This window comes from Lasiosphaeria miniovina (genome assembly GCF_030549165.1).
Source record: "Lasiosphaeria miniovina strain SMH2392-1A chromosome Unknown B0T26scaffold_8, whole genome shotgun sequence".
Classification (NCBI taxonomy): Eukaryota; Fungi; Ascomycota; class Sordariomycetes; order Sordariales; family Lasiosphaeriaceae; genus Lasiosphaeria; species Lasiosphaeria miniovina.
The window spans coordinates 1,347,239-1,364,664 of NW_026848227.1; the positions used below are offsets into that span (position 1 = coordinate 1,347,239).

The 17,426-nt window shown below is 52.4% G+C and overlaps 3 protein-coding genes across 3 annotated transcripts; all 3 read left to right on the forward strand.

Annotated features, from left to right (window-relative positions):
• Window positions 1-5,797: 5,797 nt before the first annotated feature.
• B0T26DRAFT_792512 (uncharacterized protein) lies at window positions 5,798-7,212 on the forward strand (the record flags this gene model as incomplete). Its single annotated transcript, XM_060446870.1, has 2 exons — window positions 5,798-6,262; window positions 6,592-7,212. Coding segments are annotated over 2 exons (615 nt in total), but the record flags the coding sequence as incomplete, so codon positions are not given.
• A 2,764-nt stretch (window positions 7,213-9,976) lies between these two features.
• On the forward strand, window positions 9,977-11,152 carry B0T26DRAFT_730765 (uncharacterized protein). The gene has a single exon (XM_060443023.1). It carries the CDS (start codon window positions 10,123-10,125, stop codon window positions 10,897-10,899), a length of 777 nt encoding a protein of 258 aa, XP_060290161.1. The 5' UTR covers window positions 9,977-10,122; the 3' UTR covers window positions 10,900-11,152.
• A 233-nt stretch (window positions 11,153-11,385) lies between these two features.
• B0T26DRAFT_730766 (uncharacterized protein) lies at window positions 11,386-11,621 on the forward strand. The gene has a single exon (XM_060443024.1). It carries the CDS (start codon window positions 11,403-11,405, stop codon window positions 11,577-11,579), a length of 177 nt encoding a protein of 58 aa, XP_060290162.1. The 5' UTR covers window positions 11,386-11,402; the 3' UTR covers window positions 11,580-11,621.
• Window positions 11,622-17,426: the final 5,805 nt, after the last annotated feature.

The window sequence follows — 17,426 nt, forward strand, 5'->3', positions numbered from 1 at the left end:
AGTTTCTAGCGATAAAAGCGATAGTGAAGTAGGAAGCAGTATACAGAGTGAGTAAGAGGCAGGATAGTGAAGTAGAAAGCAGTATACAGAGTGAATAAGAGGCAGGCATACTAGGTCGGGAGGTCTTTTGGCTTAGAAAGCTTCAACGCTCTTGTTTTCTCTATTTTCAAACATACAGTACTAAAGAAAGCGATTTCGGCCGCCTGCTCTACATATACAGAAGAGTAATCTACAATCTCCATCTCGAAAAGGCACCAGTTAAAAAGTCCTTGAAGTCCTGTTCCGAAATATCGTCACCACCGATCTACGAATGATTGCGGCGTATATATGCCTTCAAACCACCAAAAAAGCCTCGATCGGGTTGAAGTCGGGCGAGTATGGTGGTAATACCACAACAACACGCCGTATTTGCGGCAAAGGTCCCTGACCTTCGGATCGTGGTGCCAAGATGCGTTGTCCATCACCAGTATACTGTTCGGCGCCGGGAACGCATTCCTTTTCGGCAATAGGAACCTTTCAAGCCAGAAGATAAAGCCCTCGCCAGAAAAGGAATTCCTCGCTTGCTGCATGCCCTTTGAAGACTAATAGCTCAATGAGGCCATTCACTGACAACGCTGGTAACAGATAGAAGCGTTTCCCGCAGGTCAGCGTGCTCTGCATCTACGGCTCTATGCCTCTCGACGCCCACCCTGTACGCCACGCGCCGTCTCTTCGATCAGTGCCCGACTCATCCACAAATACGAACATTTCGGCTGTAAATAGCGTCACCTTCCTAAGCCAGTCGAGTCTGAGCGGCTCGCTCCGTTGCGCGGCCTCGTGGTGCAAGCGTTTGTTAGTCCAGTCGGCAGCCTTCAACTGCTAGCTAATACACGACGTCGAAACGAAAATATCGCATTCGAGGGCTAGGAACCACTGCATTTCATCAAGGTATAGGTCGGGCTTGTCTCTGAGCAAGTCACTACGTTTAGTTACTATGAAAAATGTAAAGTCCCAGACTTAGCGCTAGAGCCTATGGTTTAAGAAGAACGGCATTGTACTTAGACCAAGGCTCCGGAAAAGGATCACCGGTATCGATGTATCGCCTTTGTAGTGTGTATGCGTATGACAGGGCTATGTCGGCTTCGTCTGCGACCATTTTGGCGCATGAGTTGGAAACAAGGAGACAATACACCACAGCCATCTGCTGCTTAGTGAGGCACCGAACCATGGCAAAGGACACACTGGCAAGTGCGCCAAACTGAGAGAATTCGATCGAGCTACTTTTTGGCCCTGCGCAGTGCCTTTTGGGGTGGGGAAATGGTAAAAGTGACCAACTTATCAATTGTTGGCTTGCATTCGTGTCAAATTTGATAGAGTTGATGTGGCACGGGCACCCCAGAAAAGTGGGAATTCCTCTCCCGAATGCAACTAGTAGCAGTACTTGGTGATTCTAACACTTGTGGATACAAGTTTTTGCTGAGTAGAAATAAGTTTCTGCTGTAGACTTTTGCTGTGCCACGTCACTTCCCGCTAAGGCAAGCGCAAAGCCCTCGCCTTGTAGACATAAGTTTACTTAGTAAAGCTGTTCGCTGCCGGCACCCGATCTTGGCTGTAGACTTTTTAAATCTTTCTCAGGCCTCGACTGCCTAACTCACAAGTTTAATGAGTAAAGTTTTTTGCTGAAAGGTACACAAGTGTTTTGCTAGGTAGTACTTAAGTTTGCTGAGTAACGTTGTTCGCTGCCGGCACCGCTAACTTTTGCCTTTCCGGCTTCTACATCACCGATCCCCGCAGGCAAGCGCGAAGCCCCCCTGCCCTGTAGACATAAGTTTTTTGCTGAGAAGTGCAAAGTTCGCTAACGGCACCCCTCTTGGCTGTGGACTTTTCAAATCTTCCGCCACGCGCCTTGCACAAGTTCGCTGAGTAGTAGACAAGTTTTTGCTGGGTAGCACTTTACTAAGTAAAGTACACAAGTTTACTGAGTAAAGTTCGCTGCCGCCACCGCTGTTGGCTGTGGACTTTTTGCCTTTTGACTTCTACGTTCCCCAGGGGCCATGGCAAGCGCGAAGACCCCGTACCCTATAGATACAGGTTTACTGGGTAAAGTTGTTCGCTGTTGGTAGCCCTTCTTGGCTGTAGAATTTTTCTCCGCGCCTCAACTACCTAATTCACAAGCTCGCTGAGTAGCATACAAGTTTTAGCTACGTAGACACAAGTTTCTGCCGTGGATTTTTGCCGTGCCACGTCACTTCCCGCCAAGGCAAGCGCGAGCCCCAAGTACAGTAACTGCCCGCTCCTGGCTGTAGAATTTTGCCGTCACTGCTCCCAGGCAGCGCCCTGAGGCCTGGGCTGACATCCCGCAAGGTAGAGCTCGGTGACAACTGTTGCTCTTTTCCTCACGCAATCTACTCGGTCTATGCGTCCTGGCACAGTACCTCCAAAGTGTGGCAGACAACTAGCACAGTACCATAGCACTGGCAGACAACAGGCACAGTACCATGGCAATGGCAGACAACAGGCACAGTACTATGGCAATGGCGGACAACTGTGTTGCACCTTATGAAAACACGCCCTGACACTCGGCAGCCAACTGTGTTGCACCTTATGAAATCACGCCCCTGAACTTAGCAGCCAACTGTGTTGCACCGTCTTATGAAAACACGCTCTGACACGGCTAACTGTGTTGCACCTTCCAATGAAAACACGCCCCTGACACTCGGCCAACCTGCAGGTGCTCCCTTCTCCGTGTTGCCCCTTCCTATGTGGTCCCGTTGCACCTTCCAAGGACAACATGCCACGCAATGACTCAGTCTTTGCCTTCTTCCTCCGGTTGCACGCCGTCTTGGTTACACCCAAGGACAACACCCTGCCACGCAATCTGGCTCAGTCTTGCGTTCTTCTCTTCGGTGTGTACTGCCGTCAGGTCTTGTCGACACGACACAGCAATCGACATTGTCTGATCAGCCAAACCGCAGCCGTCACGGCCTTGTCCTGCTGTCCGGCCTTGCTGACATACCGCCAAACCGCAGCCTTTAACGACAGCAATCGACATTGTCTTGAATCAGCCATCCCGCCAAACGCAGGTGCATCTCTTTTCTCGTTGCACTACCTTGCTGACATCCCGCAGCCGTCACAGCCTTCTTCGACACAGCACTCTACATTGCGGTCTTAATCAGCCATCAACTGTAGGTGTGTCTCTTTCTCGTCACTGCCTTCCTCTTGCCCGTGCTGCACTGCTTCCTCCCTGTGCTGCACTGCTTGCTGACATCCCGCAGCCGCCACGGCCTTCTCTTCAACGATAGTAATCTACATTGGCTCTCATTAATTGTAGGTGCTTTTCCTCCTTGTACTGCCTTCTTCCCCGTGCTGCACTGCTTGCTGATATCTCGCAGCCGCCATGGCCTTCTCCGATACAATACACTTCCTTCAACACGACATAGCAATCCTTATGAGCTATCCCGCTAAACCGCCGTCACTCCCTTCTCTTCTCAATAACACCCGTTATACTACCGTCACGGCCTTATTGACACGACATAGCAATCGACATCGGCTCGGTATTGTACTACTGTCACGGCCTTATCTTTTGACACATAGCAATCGACATCGGTTTTGAATCCGCCAAACTGCAGCCGTCACGACCTTCTCCAACGACACCGCATTGGCTTGTCATGAATCAGCCATCAACTGCAGGTGCGTCTCTTTTCTCTTTGCACTGCCTTGCTAATATCCCGCAGCCGTCACGGCCTCTCCTTCGATACGACACAGCAATCCGCATAGCTCGTCTTGAATCAGCATCAACTACAGTGTGTCTCTTTCTCGTTACTACCTTCCTCTTGCCCGCGCTGTACTGCTTCCTCTCCCCGTGCTGTACTGCTTGCTGACATCCCGCAGCCGTCACGGCCTTCTTAATGATAGCAATCTATATTGGCTCGCAAGCCATCCCGCCGCCGTCACGGCCTTCACCCGTTGCACTGTCCGATTTCCTATAACGATAGCAATCTAAACCATCCCGCAGCCGTCAGGCCTTGTCTTGATATGATATAGCAATCGACATTATCTTGAATCAGCCATCCCGCCAAACGCAGGTGCATCTCTTCTCTTCTCGTTGCATTGCCTTGCTGATAACCCGCTAAACGCAGTGCGTCTCTTTTCTCATTGTACCTTGCTGACATTCCGCAGGCGGCCAACCCAGTGTCAGCAAATAAGGCCAACCCAGTGTCAGCAAAGAACAACTCACCAGTGTCAGGAACGCCAACCCCCACCCACACGGCAGCCCCAGCAGCCGCAGTAACAGGACACCACCACAAGTCCAGCAGCCCGCCCGAGCAACACAACAAGTCTAACAGCCTGCCGCACGAAAGCCAGGCCACGCAGACAAGCCGCAACAACCGCTCGCGCCCAGCCAACACCCACACAGCACAGCAGCCTCGCAAGAACCGCACGCATGCAGCCACCACACTACGCCTACACACGACAGCCGGCGCGACAACGGGACGCCAGACACGACGCCCACCACGCCCACAGCAGCCCTGTCACGAAAAGAACTTGGACAAATGGCCGAATTGGGAATAGGGGAAGGGGAGTGACGAATAGGTGCTTCCATGGGCCATGTTGCTGCTGGGTCTTCCTGATGCAGGGGAGTGAGGCTTGGGAACAAGCTCCGGACTGGGAACCGAGTCTATTCCGAGAGAACACTAATCTGACTCCCAATATGAATTATGCGCATTGCAGATGAGAAGCATTGTTTAAAAATCATTTAGATGGGTTATCGATAGACGAGATAGCAGTTTCTGGCTGCCTGGGATACCTTTGGGACTTTTGTGGCCCAGAGCACGGCCATCCGTGAAGTGGTGTTAGCCGGACAACGCCCTCTCGCAGACCAAGAGTTGGGTGGGCAGGTACCTCATTCGGCCCGCCTGTTGGGCGCCGAGATTGGGCCGGAGGGGCACGTCGCAAATCAGGTCTCCTTCACTTTATGCTGCACTTTCCGTCCTTCACAAACAACACAATTTCTCTTCCTGACCAGTGCTCGCCGACCCTGCTTTCTGCCGCAGAAAAATTTCGGATCTTCCTAGGAGCTCCGCATTGTGCTTGACGAAATCTGAACCGGACCTAAAGAGGCACCTCTCCAGCCCTCCATTCTCTCCTGCCTATCCTCTGGATACGCAGACAGTTCTCTCCTGGCTGTTTTTCAAAAATTTCGGATTTTCCTAGGAGCTCCGCATTGTGCTCGACGAAATCTGAACCGGACCTAAAGAGGGACCTCTCTAGCCCTCCATTCCCTCTGTCTTATCCTCTGGATACGCAGACAGTCCTCTCGCTTTTTTTTACAACAAGATGAACCGGACCTAAAAAGGCACCTCTCCAGCCCTCCATTCCCTCCTTCCTATTCTCTGGATACGCAGACAGTTCTCTCGCTGAAGATGAACCGGACCTAAGGAGGCACCTCTCCAGCCCTCTATTCCCTGCTTCCTATCCTCTGAATACGTAGACAGTCCTCTCCTCGCTGTTTTTCACAACAAGACGCCCAGGACAGTCTTCTCCTCGCTGTTTTTCACAAGACGCCCAGGACAGTCCTCTCATCGCTGTTTTTCACAAGACGCCCAGGACAGTCTTCTCCTTGCTATTTTTCACAACAAGACGCCAGGACAGTCCTCTCCTCGCTGTTTTTCACAACAAAACGCCCAGCACCTTTTTCACAACAAGAAGCCCAGGACCAGTCCTCTCATGGGCAACATCTTAATACTATCACCCCGCAGTCATCTCTCTTGGGCAACTCACTTTACGGCGACGCAAATTCCAATCATCAACCAGAATGGTGTCCAGCGCTGATCGGCGGCGCGTTTACATAGCGTGCAAGCCCATCTTCACGGGCGACAAGGCGCTCGTGCGAAGGGAGAAGATAATTCGAGCCGTGATCCGCAAGAACAAGCCGTCCCTGGCCAAGCTGCTGTCGGAGCTAGGCGCGGACAGGCTGGTTGCAACGATCAAGGGGCTCCTTGAAGAAAACTTCTTCGTGTCTGAGGTGCCCGCTCGGGCGATTTATCCTGACCTCTTTGACACCCCGTTGTCGCCAATTTCAGAAGTATACTCGCCCAAGCCAAAGTCGGCCAAGGCCAGGCCAAAGTCGGAAGAGGTGGTCGCATCCCATGACGTGAGAGAGCTCAGCAAAGAGCCAGAGCTCTATGAGGAGCTGGACGAGGCAGAGTTGGACGAGGCAGAGCTGGGCGAGGCAGTGCTGGACAAGGCAGAGCTCTACGAGGAGCTGGACAAAGAGCCTGGCGTCTCGCAGTTTCTTTCTGCGGCTGCGCCTTTCCCGGTGCCGACCCCACCAATGCCAGGTAGATATTCCTTTTTTGCACTCACAAAACACCGGATCGTACTAACCAGTCACTCTCTGCAGCCGAAGTGGCAGAAGCAGCCGCAGCAGTAGTAGCCGCAGCAGAAGCAGTAGGAACGACAGCAACAGGAATAGCAGCAGCAGCAGCAGAGGCAGCAACAGCCGCAGGAACGAGAGTAGCCGCAGCAGTAGCAGCAGCAGCAGCAGCAGGAACAGCAACTGCAACAATAGCGTCTGCAACAGCGCCGACGGGATCAACGACACCCGCCGAGCTCAAGGACAAGATGCCCTGGCTATATTCGTCGTTCCTCTTTTACAAGGCGCAACACCTGATCGTCACGGGCGCCCAGCAGCTGCTTGAGGAGTGCTGCTTTGACTTTGCCGCCAAATGGATGCCGTCGGTGCTTGAGCGCCACGGCTAGGACTGCGCGGCAGCTGTAGAGCTGACTGAGTGGACCAAGATACTCGCTAAGACGGACGCTCTATTTCCACTAGAGGCCGTCAAGCTCGGCAACACGACGACGATGCGCGAACTCGTGAAGCCGGCGGTGAAGCTGCGGCACACGGCGGTGCACCGGCTGCCGACCACGGCGTACGACATTGTGCAGCTGCTGGGCGGGGCCGTGGTGCTGGCCGAGGCGCTGCAGGACGGCGAGCGGGTCGCGCAGCTAGAGAAGCTGAAGGCCGACGTCGACCTCAACGTGCTGGCCATAGAGACGGCTAAGGAGGCGCTCGAGGAGCGGGTGGAGAGCGTGCTGCGCAGCATTGCGCAGTGCCGCGACGAGTTCGACCGGGCTGAGGGCGTCCTCGAGGCCGCCTTGCGACACGACGACGCCGGCCTCAAGGTGATCGTCGGCCGGATGCTCAAGCAGTCGGTGCCGGGCATCTTTACGGGCTCGGTACTGAGAATCAGCGGCGGCAGCATCAGCGGCGGCAGCAGTAGCGGCAGAAGTAGTAGCGGCAGCGATGACAGAGACATGGAGCTGGCCGAAGAGGACAGCGATTGCTGAATCCATGTAGGGGTCTGACTCGGGCTGACTCGGAAGGACGGCGTATCGGTGACGCTTACGGGGCCATCTGCAAGTCGGAAACGGTCAGGGGTTTGACCAATCATTGATGGTCTTGTACATGATTGTAATAGTAATGAAATTAGCAACATAGTTGCATGTCTACGTCTTGTTAACCCTCCCGCCCGTGACAAAAGACTCGATGCCGTGCTCCAGACAACCAGTGTGCCAACTGCAGTGCCAACGGGGACAGCAGCCGGCGACCCTTTTGAATTAGGAAATAAAATAATAGGATTGGAGATGCTAACACGGCTATATTGATACTACTATAATCGTGCGGCTGTCTTGGTCCCCTCTTGATCTGGTCTTGCTCAGGCGGGCTATTGGACTTGTCTGCGTGTCCGGGCGTGTTGCCTCGTTGCCTCGAACTTGGCTCTGTTGCCTTGATCTTGCCTCGTTGTCTGCGTGTCCGGGCGTGTTGCCTCGTTGTCTGCCCGGCCCTGCCCTGTCCAGTAGCCAGCCTACGTGCCCGCCTGTTGTTGTCTTGTCATCTGCTCCTAGGAGCCGGCTTCTACGGCCGGGTACATGCCCAACACGTTGTGTCCTTTGGTCAGGCTGTCTCCACTAGGGTTTCGCCACAGTGGTACAGGGATCACTTGGCAGGGATCACTTGGGTATCACTGGCTACAGGCTACTTGGTTACAGGGACCACTGGCTACAGGCCACTTGGCCACAGGGACCACTGGCTACAGGCCACTTAGCTACAAGGATCACTGGCTACTAAGTACTCGGCTCCGGGGATCACGTGCTACAGGCATCACCCCACACTAGCTAGCTTTAAATATGTTGCCTGTCTTTCCACTGCTCCCCATTCGACCTTCATCCCGCACCTCACATCACTCTTCTCGACAACCCTTATCCCGCACTTCACACTACTCCCCATTTGACTTTTATTATGAGAGCGTCTTCTGGCACCGTCAATTTCGTTCCTTGCACCGTAATCCACCATACATAACCCTAACCCTGCCCACCCCTCCCGCCCACCAATACATCCAGGATTCTGCCGGGCAGTAATTTACCACTTTTTACCACAACGTAAGCCGGCCCTTACTTTTCCACTATAACCGACCTTACGCAACCACTAAAAAACATCGTCGGCAGCATATTCAATCGATGCATCGGTATAGCTTCATTTCTTCATTGTTTACTTCGTCGCGTAGTGCTAACTAGCGATAGAAATGCCCGCCCTCGAAGACCTGAGCGATTTTGATCGCGATTTTAGCGATCTAAGCAATCCGGAGGATGCCGTCAATGCCGTCGTTGAAGCTGCGCCGCAACCACTGTCAAACCCGCCTCCTGGGTACAAGCTTTTCACTACGAAGTACGACACTCTCAACGATCTAATCGATGATTTGAATGAATGGGCCGCTTCTGCGTTATTCAGGACTTCAAAGGCACGATGTAACAACCACGTCAAAGACTTTGGTCCAACAAGAGTGGAATTCTGTTGCGACCGGGGCGAAGTCCGGGCGGCCTGGGGCACAACGAACAAGTCCACCACCGATCGCAGAGACTGCCCTTGGCAGAGCATAGCCAAAGCCCTTGTTGCCAACGGCCGTAAATGGACCTTTGAGCTTCGCCCTAAGCATACTATTCATGAGAATCATCCTCCTCTGCACAGGAACCCGGGGTGGTCGGGGCAACACGGCACCGCGGGCTTCAACACGCCCTGCAGCCTCTGCAGTTACTGCAGGGCGTGTTGAAAAGCCCACACGCAGTGGAAGGGTCCCTCGCCCGACTGCCCGGGCATTGGAAAGTATGGATCAGTAATGCAGTCAGCTGCATCGGTTGTGAGTAGTATATACAGGCCTGCAGTTTTTTATTGCATTTTTGGCCCTGTTATGTAAGCGAATACAACGAAGTCAGCTTCGCTTTTTACTGCAGATTTGAACGATTTGAGCGAATCTACGGTCCTGAGCTGGAATTACCACACTCGGAAGTGTGTTGACATTGGCGACGGCGGCGAGGTGCAATTGCGATGCAACTGCGTTGCCAGCGCTTGGAGCGGGGCAGCTAGCGAATGTGGTAATTTTGGCTGTAAAATGTGGTATTTTTATGGGCGGTGAGCTGTAAAGCTTGGCGGCCTATGTACCTACGGTGCAAGGAACGGATTTGACGGTGCCAGAAGACGCTCTCTTTATTATACCGCACTTCACACTACTCCCTATTTCTTTTATTATCCCGAACTTCACACTACCATTCGACCTTTATCATCCCGCACTTCACACTGCTATTCGACCTTCATCCCGCACCTCACATCAGCACCAGAGCACCATTCGATCCGCAATGGCAGACTTTCAGAACTGCCGCTACTGGCAGCCTACGCATGATCGCGTAGGCCCACGTTTCACTGTGCAAAGAGATCTTCTAAAGGTCCGCATCCCGGTCTATTCTAGCGGCGGGGGTTATTACATCTCGCCCGACGGCGGTAATGGCGACAGCGACGATAATGGCGACAGCGACCCTAACGGCCATGACGGCGCCGAGGCCATCACGGCCCTGGCTTCTACCGCTGGACCTGTCGACTTTCTTAGTAAACTTCCTCTCAACATCGTGAGGGAGATCGTCGGCCTCATCGTCCCTGCCGGCTGCACCTTCGAGTTTCTCAAGTGCCGCCAATGGGGCCGCCCAGAGGACCCCAGCAGCCCAGCTTATGGGGAATTCAGCATATCTTCTTCAGTACAACTCACCTGGGTTTATGAGCCCGTCGGAAATATTCATGCTATTGTGCATCGGATGGCGCCGTCCAATGTGGCTCTATCGATAGACCTCGGCCTCGCGTACACCAACCGCGACTTCAACGCTATCGTCCTCAACTACTTGTATAGTCGTAATTCCTTCATATTCCACCTGTCCAACGCCGAGGTTGGAGTTGAGATCAAGTCGAATAACTTTCACGCGTGGCACTCCTACTCACGCAAGTTCGGTTGCCGCCATACCTCAAACCCGCAGTCCTTCGCAGAAGATCCCGCCTTTGGCCCGCTGGGTCAGCTCACTAGCCGGACCGCCAAATATCTCCGGTCTGTCATGCTGGTAGTGTCGACGCCGTGGCGGTCGGTAGAGAAGCAGGGCGTACATCATCTCACGCCAATTGTCGCCAAGGCTATTGACATTCTCCTTGGCTCGGGTAACGTCGGCAACGCAGCTCGGCTCGAGGAGCTAGACGTGTGTTTTATTGCCGAGCCAGTGTTTGGCGGCATGCCCTGGTACCATATCATCAAAGGCCTCCATGTGAATTTCGACGAGAAAAAGGCCAAGATGGTTGCCGAGTTCAAGCCGGAGCCCCTGCTTCACGCGCCGTTCCTCCGCCCTCAAGGCCCACCTTGCCAAACTAAGCTGCTGGCTCCGGCCAAACAGCTCTTCAGACTCTGCCGGGTCGGCCGCGTGTCGGTTTCTGGGGACATAAAGGAGGGCTTCACGACACTGCTCCAGCAAACCATTACTCGCAACGAAAACGGCGAGGCTAGGGAGATCAGGCAATCGCAGAGAACGAAGCGCGGCAGATTGAACTAGGCGAGGTGGACAGGCCCAGGCGACGGGACGGCATAACGAAGCGAAAAAATAACGGCACTTCTTCCAGTACTGCCTTCGATGTACAGAAGATGCTGCTTGCCAAGCTGCCTCACTTCAACGCCGTGATCCCTACCCCTGAAGATGCGGCAGATCAGCGGGCCTTTCCTAGCGTTGGAGCTGAGGGTAGTCATGGAGATATTGACTAGCAGGATAAGGCGATCGTTTATTTGGCATTGAGAATGACTTTCTGGCGTCTTGACCTCACGGGCGAGGAAGAAGACGTCCTCATATCTGGCAGGATAAAGGCGATCGTCTATTCGGCATTGAGAATGAGTTTCTAGCGTCTTGATCTCACGGGCGAGAAAGACATCCTCATTTCTGGCAAGATCATCTTCATGTCTGGCAGGATGAAGGCAATTGTCTATTCGGCATTGAGAATGACTTTCTGGCGTCTTGATCTAAAGGGCGAGGAAGACATCCTCATTTCTGGCAGGATCATCTTCATGTCTGGCGGGATGAAGGGGATCGTCCATTCGGCATTGAGAATGACTTTCTGGCGTCTTGATCTGACGCGCGAGGAAGAAGATATCCTCGTAACTGGCAGGATAAGTGTGCTAGGCCCAGGTCTAGCCCGGGGCACTGGTTGGCCCCTGCAGATCCAGCCTATCCCCCGCACATAGATCCTCCGCCTACGCGTAAATAGCTTAGCTTCCATAGAAAGCAATACACACACATGCATTCCTTACGTGCCCTCGCATAATAAAGCGATCATCTATTCAGCATTGAGAATGACGATTTCTGGCGTCTTGATCTCACGGGCGAGGAAGAAGACATCCTGATGGCTAGCAGGATAAAGCGATCATCTATTCGGCATTGAGAATGACTTTCTGGCGTCTTGACCTCACGAGCGAAGAACACATCTCATATCTGGCAGGATGAAGGTAATCGTCTATTTGGCATTGAGACTGACAATTTATGGCGTCTTGACCTCACGGGCGAAGAAGAAGACATGCTCATGTAGAAAAAAGGGGCTGCAGAACTTCATGGGCTTCTTTTTCTAGACCCTCTTCCCGCAGAACTTTATAGATTTCTTTTTCTAGACCCCCCTTCCCGCAATAATTCTCACAAGTACTACACATAATACAAATTGACGCTTTCTTCTCCGTTACCCTTTTCTACATACTACATATAAAATTGCTGGCGTCGCTTCGTTCGTCAGTCGCGTGACCCTTCGCTACGCTACGGGACGCTTCCTTCCTCTCTCTCGCTCCTGGCAATTTAGAGCGCGACAGTTGACTTATTTAGATAACGTAGAGAGCAAGCGAAACGACAATACCCTGTCCGGAGGCCAACAACTCCGATGCTCTAGAGATCTTTTCTTACATCTATACAACAGAGCTATTAGTTAAATACCCGCTCATATCGCTCGAGTCAACCTCCTCTTCCTGTGGATCTAATAGCTGTAACTTCCTTGCCTCGTAATCCGCTATCTTCAGTTGCATGCTCTGTACCGGCACTTCGCGGTATATCCTGCTCCGATCAAACGGCGACTCAAACATTAAGCCATTTAAGGTCTTGACCCTAGAAACTGCTACGTACGATAGGCCGGACGCGAACTCTGGCGCGGAGATATCATAAACCACCTTGTTGAGAGTGACGCCCTGTGACTTGTGTACTGTGATTGCGTAGCAAATAAGCAGTGGAAACTGCTCCCGGTAGCCAGTATCAGCCCCAAGAACAAAGTCCTGCCGAACCTTAAGGATAGGAACCACCAGCCTAGCCCTATCACGAAGCTCTTCTCCGCTAGGTAGTAGGAACGGCGGCCTAGTATAGTTATCAAGCGTAACCATAATAACCTGCGGTGGGTCTTCTAGCACGTTGGCGCCTTCAGCTCACGAGATGTCGTATACAGTACCCTGGGCACCGTTCACAAGCCCAACGTTGGCCCAGAGGTTCCTCGTTAGCATGACCCGGCAACCAATACAAAGAGGTAATCGTTTGATCAGATTGCCGGCGTTAGAGGACTCGACTCTCTCTGCGCCTACGCCTTCGTGTTTTGCGTCCACCTGTACAACCGCCTTTCGTAGGCCTAGGAGGTGCTGATGGTTGTATTCGTTGACCTGCGCCTTGATAGGGAAGATGCGGAGGGCATTATCAAAAGCCTGGACCTGAGCCGGAGGCAGTTTGATCGCACATCTCGATGTAAGAAGCTCCCATGACGAAACAGATACTTTGGCCTGCTGTAATTCTTTTAAGGCTTGCCGGAAAAGAGCCTGGTCTTCACCTTGTTGCCGTTGGACTGTGGTTAAGAATACTGACTTATTAAACGAAAGGTATGCGTTACGACCAACGATCTCCATATCCCGTAAACCATTTGCTATAGAATATAGCGGCTTATTAAGAACAGGAGGGAGCTGGAAGAAATCGCCAATAAAGATGACACTAAGTCCACCGAAATACTGGTCCCGGCGATTAGGAAATATCTCCCGGAGCCGCTGATCAATCCAGGCTAGAGGTTTCAGTCCCAGCATGCTCTTCTCGTCAATAATAAGGTAGTAGATCGAGTTAAATCGTCGCTGTAAGGAGCTAAGGACTGTTGGGGTCTCTGAGAGCGGGCGGTAATTACCGTCAACTGGAAGCCGGAAGAGGGAGTGGAGGGTCTGGCCACCGATCTGGTTACTGGCCACACCAGTAGGTGCTGCCCTGATGATTGGCGAGGGTTGGCCGCGATTGGCTGCTTTGGCTTGTAGGCGAGAGGAGATCACTGTCACGACCAGGGCAAGGCATTGAGGTGAACTCAGTCCATTGGGTGCTATCGACGAAGATTCTAAACTGAGGAGGGAAAGAAGGAAAAGTCCGACAACGCGTCGCGTGCTCGCGAATAAGTTTGCATCTATCAGTGGGGTAGGTGGGGCCTCGAGGAGGCTTCTGATAGGCCCGTGGGTTCTGGGCGGCTCTGGCTGCTTCAGGGCCAGTTTGGTGGACGGGTCCTCACAATCACCTTAACCATATACGACTTGCCCGTCCCACCGCCACCATCAACTTGGATCCGGAGCGGGGCTGGGTTCTGGCCTTGGTTGGTTGCCTTATAGTGTCCTAGAATAGCATTATACACTAGCCGCTGCTCAGTATTGAGAGTCCCGTATGCCTCGCGTGGTAGTTGCTCAATATCATAATTGCTAGGAGAGTCTCCCCGGAGCTGGATCCAATAGCCCCCGGTATTAAACTCCTCGTGGGAATACAGTCCAATATGGTGGGTCCAGTCGTAGTTTAGGTCGATATCGCGGCGACCTAGTAAATCTGCCTCCTCTTGAGGTAGCTGGAGGTCAGGAACCATACGTGCCATTTCGTGCCAATCTTCAAGAGTAATATCAGGCATGTTACGCCCAGCCTCAAACTGCTCCTCATCAGGCTTAGGGTCCTCATTATCTTCAACCCCATAATGGTCATCTAAGTGATAGTGTTGACTGGCGCAGTGTTGGTAGGCAAGTTCGTAGGTATCAAACCGTAGATTGTTGTCCTCGTAAAGGTCTGTAACTTGACGGTGTGGATGGTTAAGCAGAAGCTTAACACGGCAGAAATCTGGCCACTGTTGGTGCGAGCGAATAGGCTTGTATCTGGGATAGTAATACAAAACCCTCGGCTTTGCAGGAGGTTGCCATACTGCCCATCTCGAAGGGTCGCGCGCCTTGAAGTTCCAGTTCTCTAAGAAGTCAAAGTACGTTAACTCTTCCATATGTACCGGCCGGTTGAGGTACTTATCGTAGGTATTCGAGGATTCCTCGATATCACCGTCAGTAGTAATATCGATAGGCCGGGCGTGCCGCTCTCGGGGTCGGCAATCAACACTTTGTACTACCCGGCTATCATCCTGGAGAGGAAGGCCTAGTAGAATATGGCAGATCTCTTGTGCGGAGTAATCCCTCTCACCCACCAGCTTATTCATTAGCTTGGATACAAACGAAAGCATGGGGTTTTGGTCGGAAACGTGAGGCATTATACCACGGGCAATCTGGGCATATGTATTAGTCTGGGCCTCTGACTTGCTACAGTACTTCGCAGCGTAGTTAATAACAGCCTGGACGCCAGTACAGGGCGAGTAATCCGTATTGGCAAGCCAACAGAGCGAGATCAGCGGGTTATACTGATTCATATAGGTGTCGTTCCTCTCAGCCTCAAATGACTACCACTTCTTGCCTGCCCTCTTAATAACCTCTGCAGCTAGCCGCTCGGGGCGGGGAAAGAAGAACCGGCATGTTGGCTGCGGTGGGGGCTGTTCTGCCTCACCAACTTCACCGGCTTCTACTCTGGCTGCAGATTGCCTAGCTCGCTCAGCATCCTTCTTAGTTAGTCGAAGGCAGTATGTTGTAGAGCAATGGTGGCGTTGGCAGCGGTTAATAATCCGGTTGAGCCATTCCCAAGTAGTATCGGTCTCAAGAGGGTCTAGGGATAGGGGATTGCCCTCATCTGCGCCCTGGTCTCGCTGTGGGTTAAGAGCTGTGATATGGTACCCCCAGATCCTGGTAAAGTTATCCCGTGACTGTTGTGTTGACATATCTGGATCTGGGCTCCCATTAAACCAATAGAGACCATGGGCGTGGCTACTACCACGGCCCTGCCACTCGTAACGGTACCAATAATCGGCCAGGTTAAACTTCTTCTCAAGTACAATCTTCCGAAATAGTTTATTCCGAAAGTGGAAGTGCCAGGCTGCAATATGTGGATTCTCACGTAATAACCGATGTGATTTGGCCATTCGCGCATGCTCGCCCAGTACCTTACAATCATCGTACTCAGGCATATGCTGGTATAGGCTTTGCCAGTGTAAGTCGGCAGGGCTCTGGGTAATAAATGCTGCTGATACACCAAGGCAATAGGCAAATGCCTCACACTCGCGGCGGCGGCGATACCAAAAAGGACGGGTACCCTTAAGAATACCTGCAAAACGCGAAAAGCGATTTAAGATAGCCTGAGCCTCTGGCTGCTCAGGGTCGGCTAGAGCTTGTTGAAGGTCTTCCTTAGTAAGGGGCGTACGGTGGTGTTTGCTAACGTAGAACTTGCTACTATTACGGGCTTGCTGCCGCATTAGTGTGTTCAAAGCAATGAATCGTAAGCTATGGTGTCTGGCAAACCGGCCATCTTCCCACTTCATTGCGTGTTCGATATAATCCTGGTAGGATATATTGCGTTGTCTGGGCTCAACAAAATCTGCAATACCTCGGGGAAATAGAGTAGGGCATGCTAAGGAAAGTAGGGCATATTTCTGGTTGAATTCATCGAGAGACGTACGACGGATAGATGGTATCTGTAACTGGTGTGCGGGCTGTAGGTTAGCTGGCTGTAGGGGGACTTTCTCGGTATCTTTAATCATGATATTATCGATACGGCCTTGGAGTTGGTTGAGCTCGGTTTCTTGGATTAGTAAGTTGGGTACTGCGGCTTCGTCTATAATATCGTTATCTTCCAGCTCTGGCTCCTTAGTTGGCTCATTACCGGGGCCAAAATCAGCAGGCAAACCCATAGTCTTATCAACTTCATGGATGCTTAGCTGGTCGAAGATGTTACCATCCTCAGGGAGCTGGGAGAGGTTATCGTAATTCTAGGTGAAATCTTGGTAACCGGGATGGTTATTGGAGAGAAATCTAAGCCAGGCTTCCACTGCCGCACGGCGGACGCGGAATCGTCGGCGGAACTGCCGATCCATCTGGGCCACGCCCTCAGATCCACGTGGCCGAAGGATAACGATATCCAGATCCTTTGGTAATAATGGGAGTTCGCTATATACCTTACCCACGTCACGTAGGAAGTGTACAACATGCCCACGATACTTGTACTGCTGCCCACAAATCTAAATTGAGTTAGCTATTACCTCTTTTGCTTGTATCCTTATAACGTACTGTAAATACATTGACACTGACGTGTACCCGTGCGACGAACATCTCCTCTAACGGCTTAAGACGGGGTAAATCATCAGGTATACTGCCAAAATCCAGCTTGTTCTCAGCAGAGAAGAAAAAAGGCTCGTCTTGGCGTTTCTTATCATCCTTATCGTGGCAACGTTTGCAGACCCCATCCGCCTTAGGCTCCACGTCAAACCACCGCTCTTTACAGCGTAGGCAGTATTGCATCTCCTCGGCAGCAAGTGCCTTGTCGAATTCCGTCTTAATAGCGAGGTCCTCCTCGTTGAGAGGCGATTCCTAACCGGCCCCTGTAAACCGGGGGGGAAGCTCGTCAAATTCGCGGGGGGGTTGTTGTTCGGAGGAGGGTCGTCGTCTACGGGAACCACGGGGTCGGCCGACAGGGTTTCGTGCAAGGCGCAGTCGTCCTCGGGGACGGCCACGAGTAGGTGAAGATGGTGAGTGTCACGGCCGGCTTGGAATGAGGGCGGAACTCCTCTATTGGGCGCTATAGACGAAGATTCTAAACTAAAGGGAAAAGGGAAAAGAAGCTCAAAAGCCTCCCCTCGCGAGATTCTTCCAGGGCGTCTCAAGGTGGGGCTCTGGCTGGTCGGGTGGACCCACCCAACT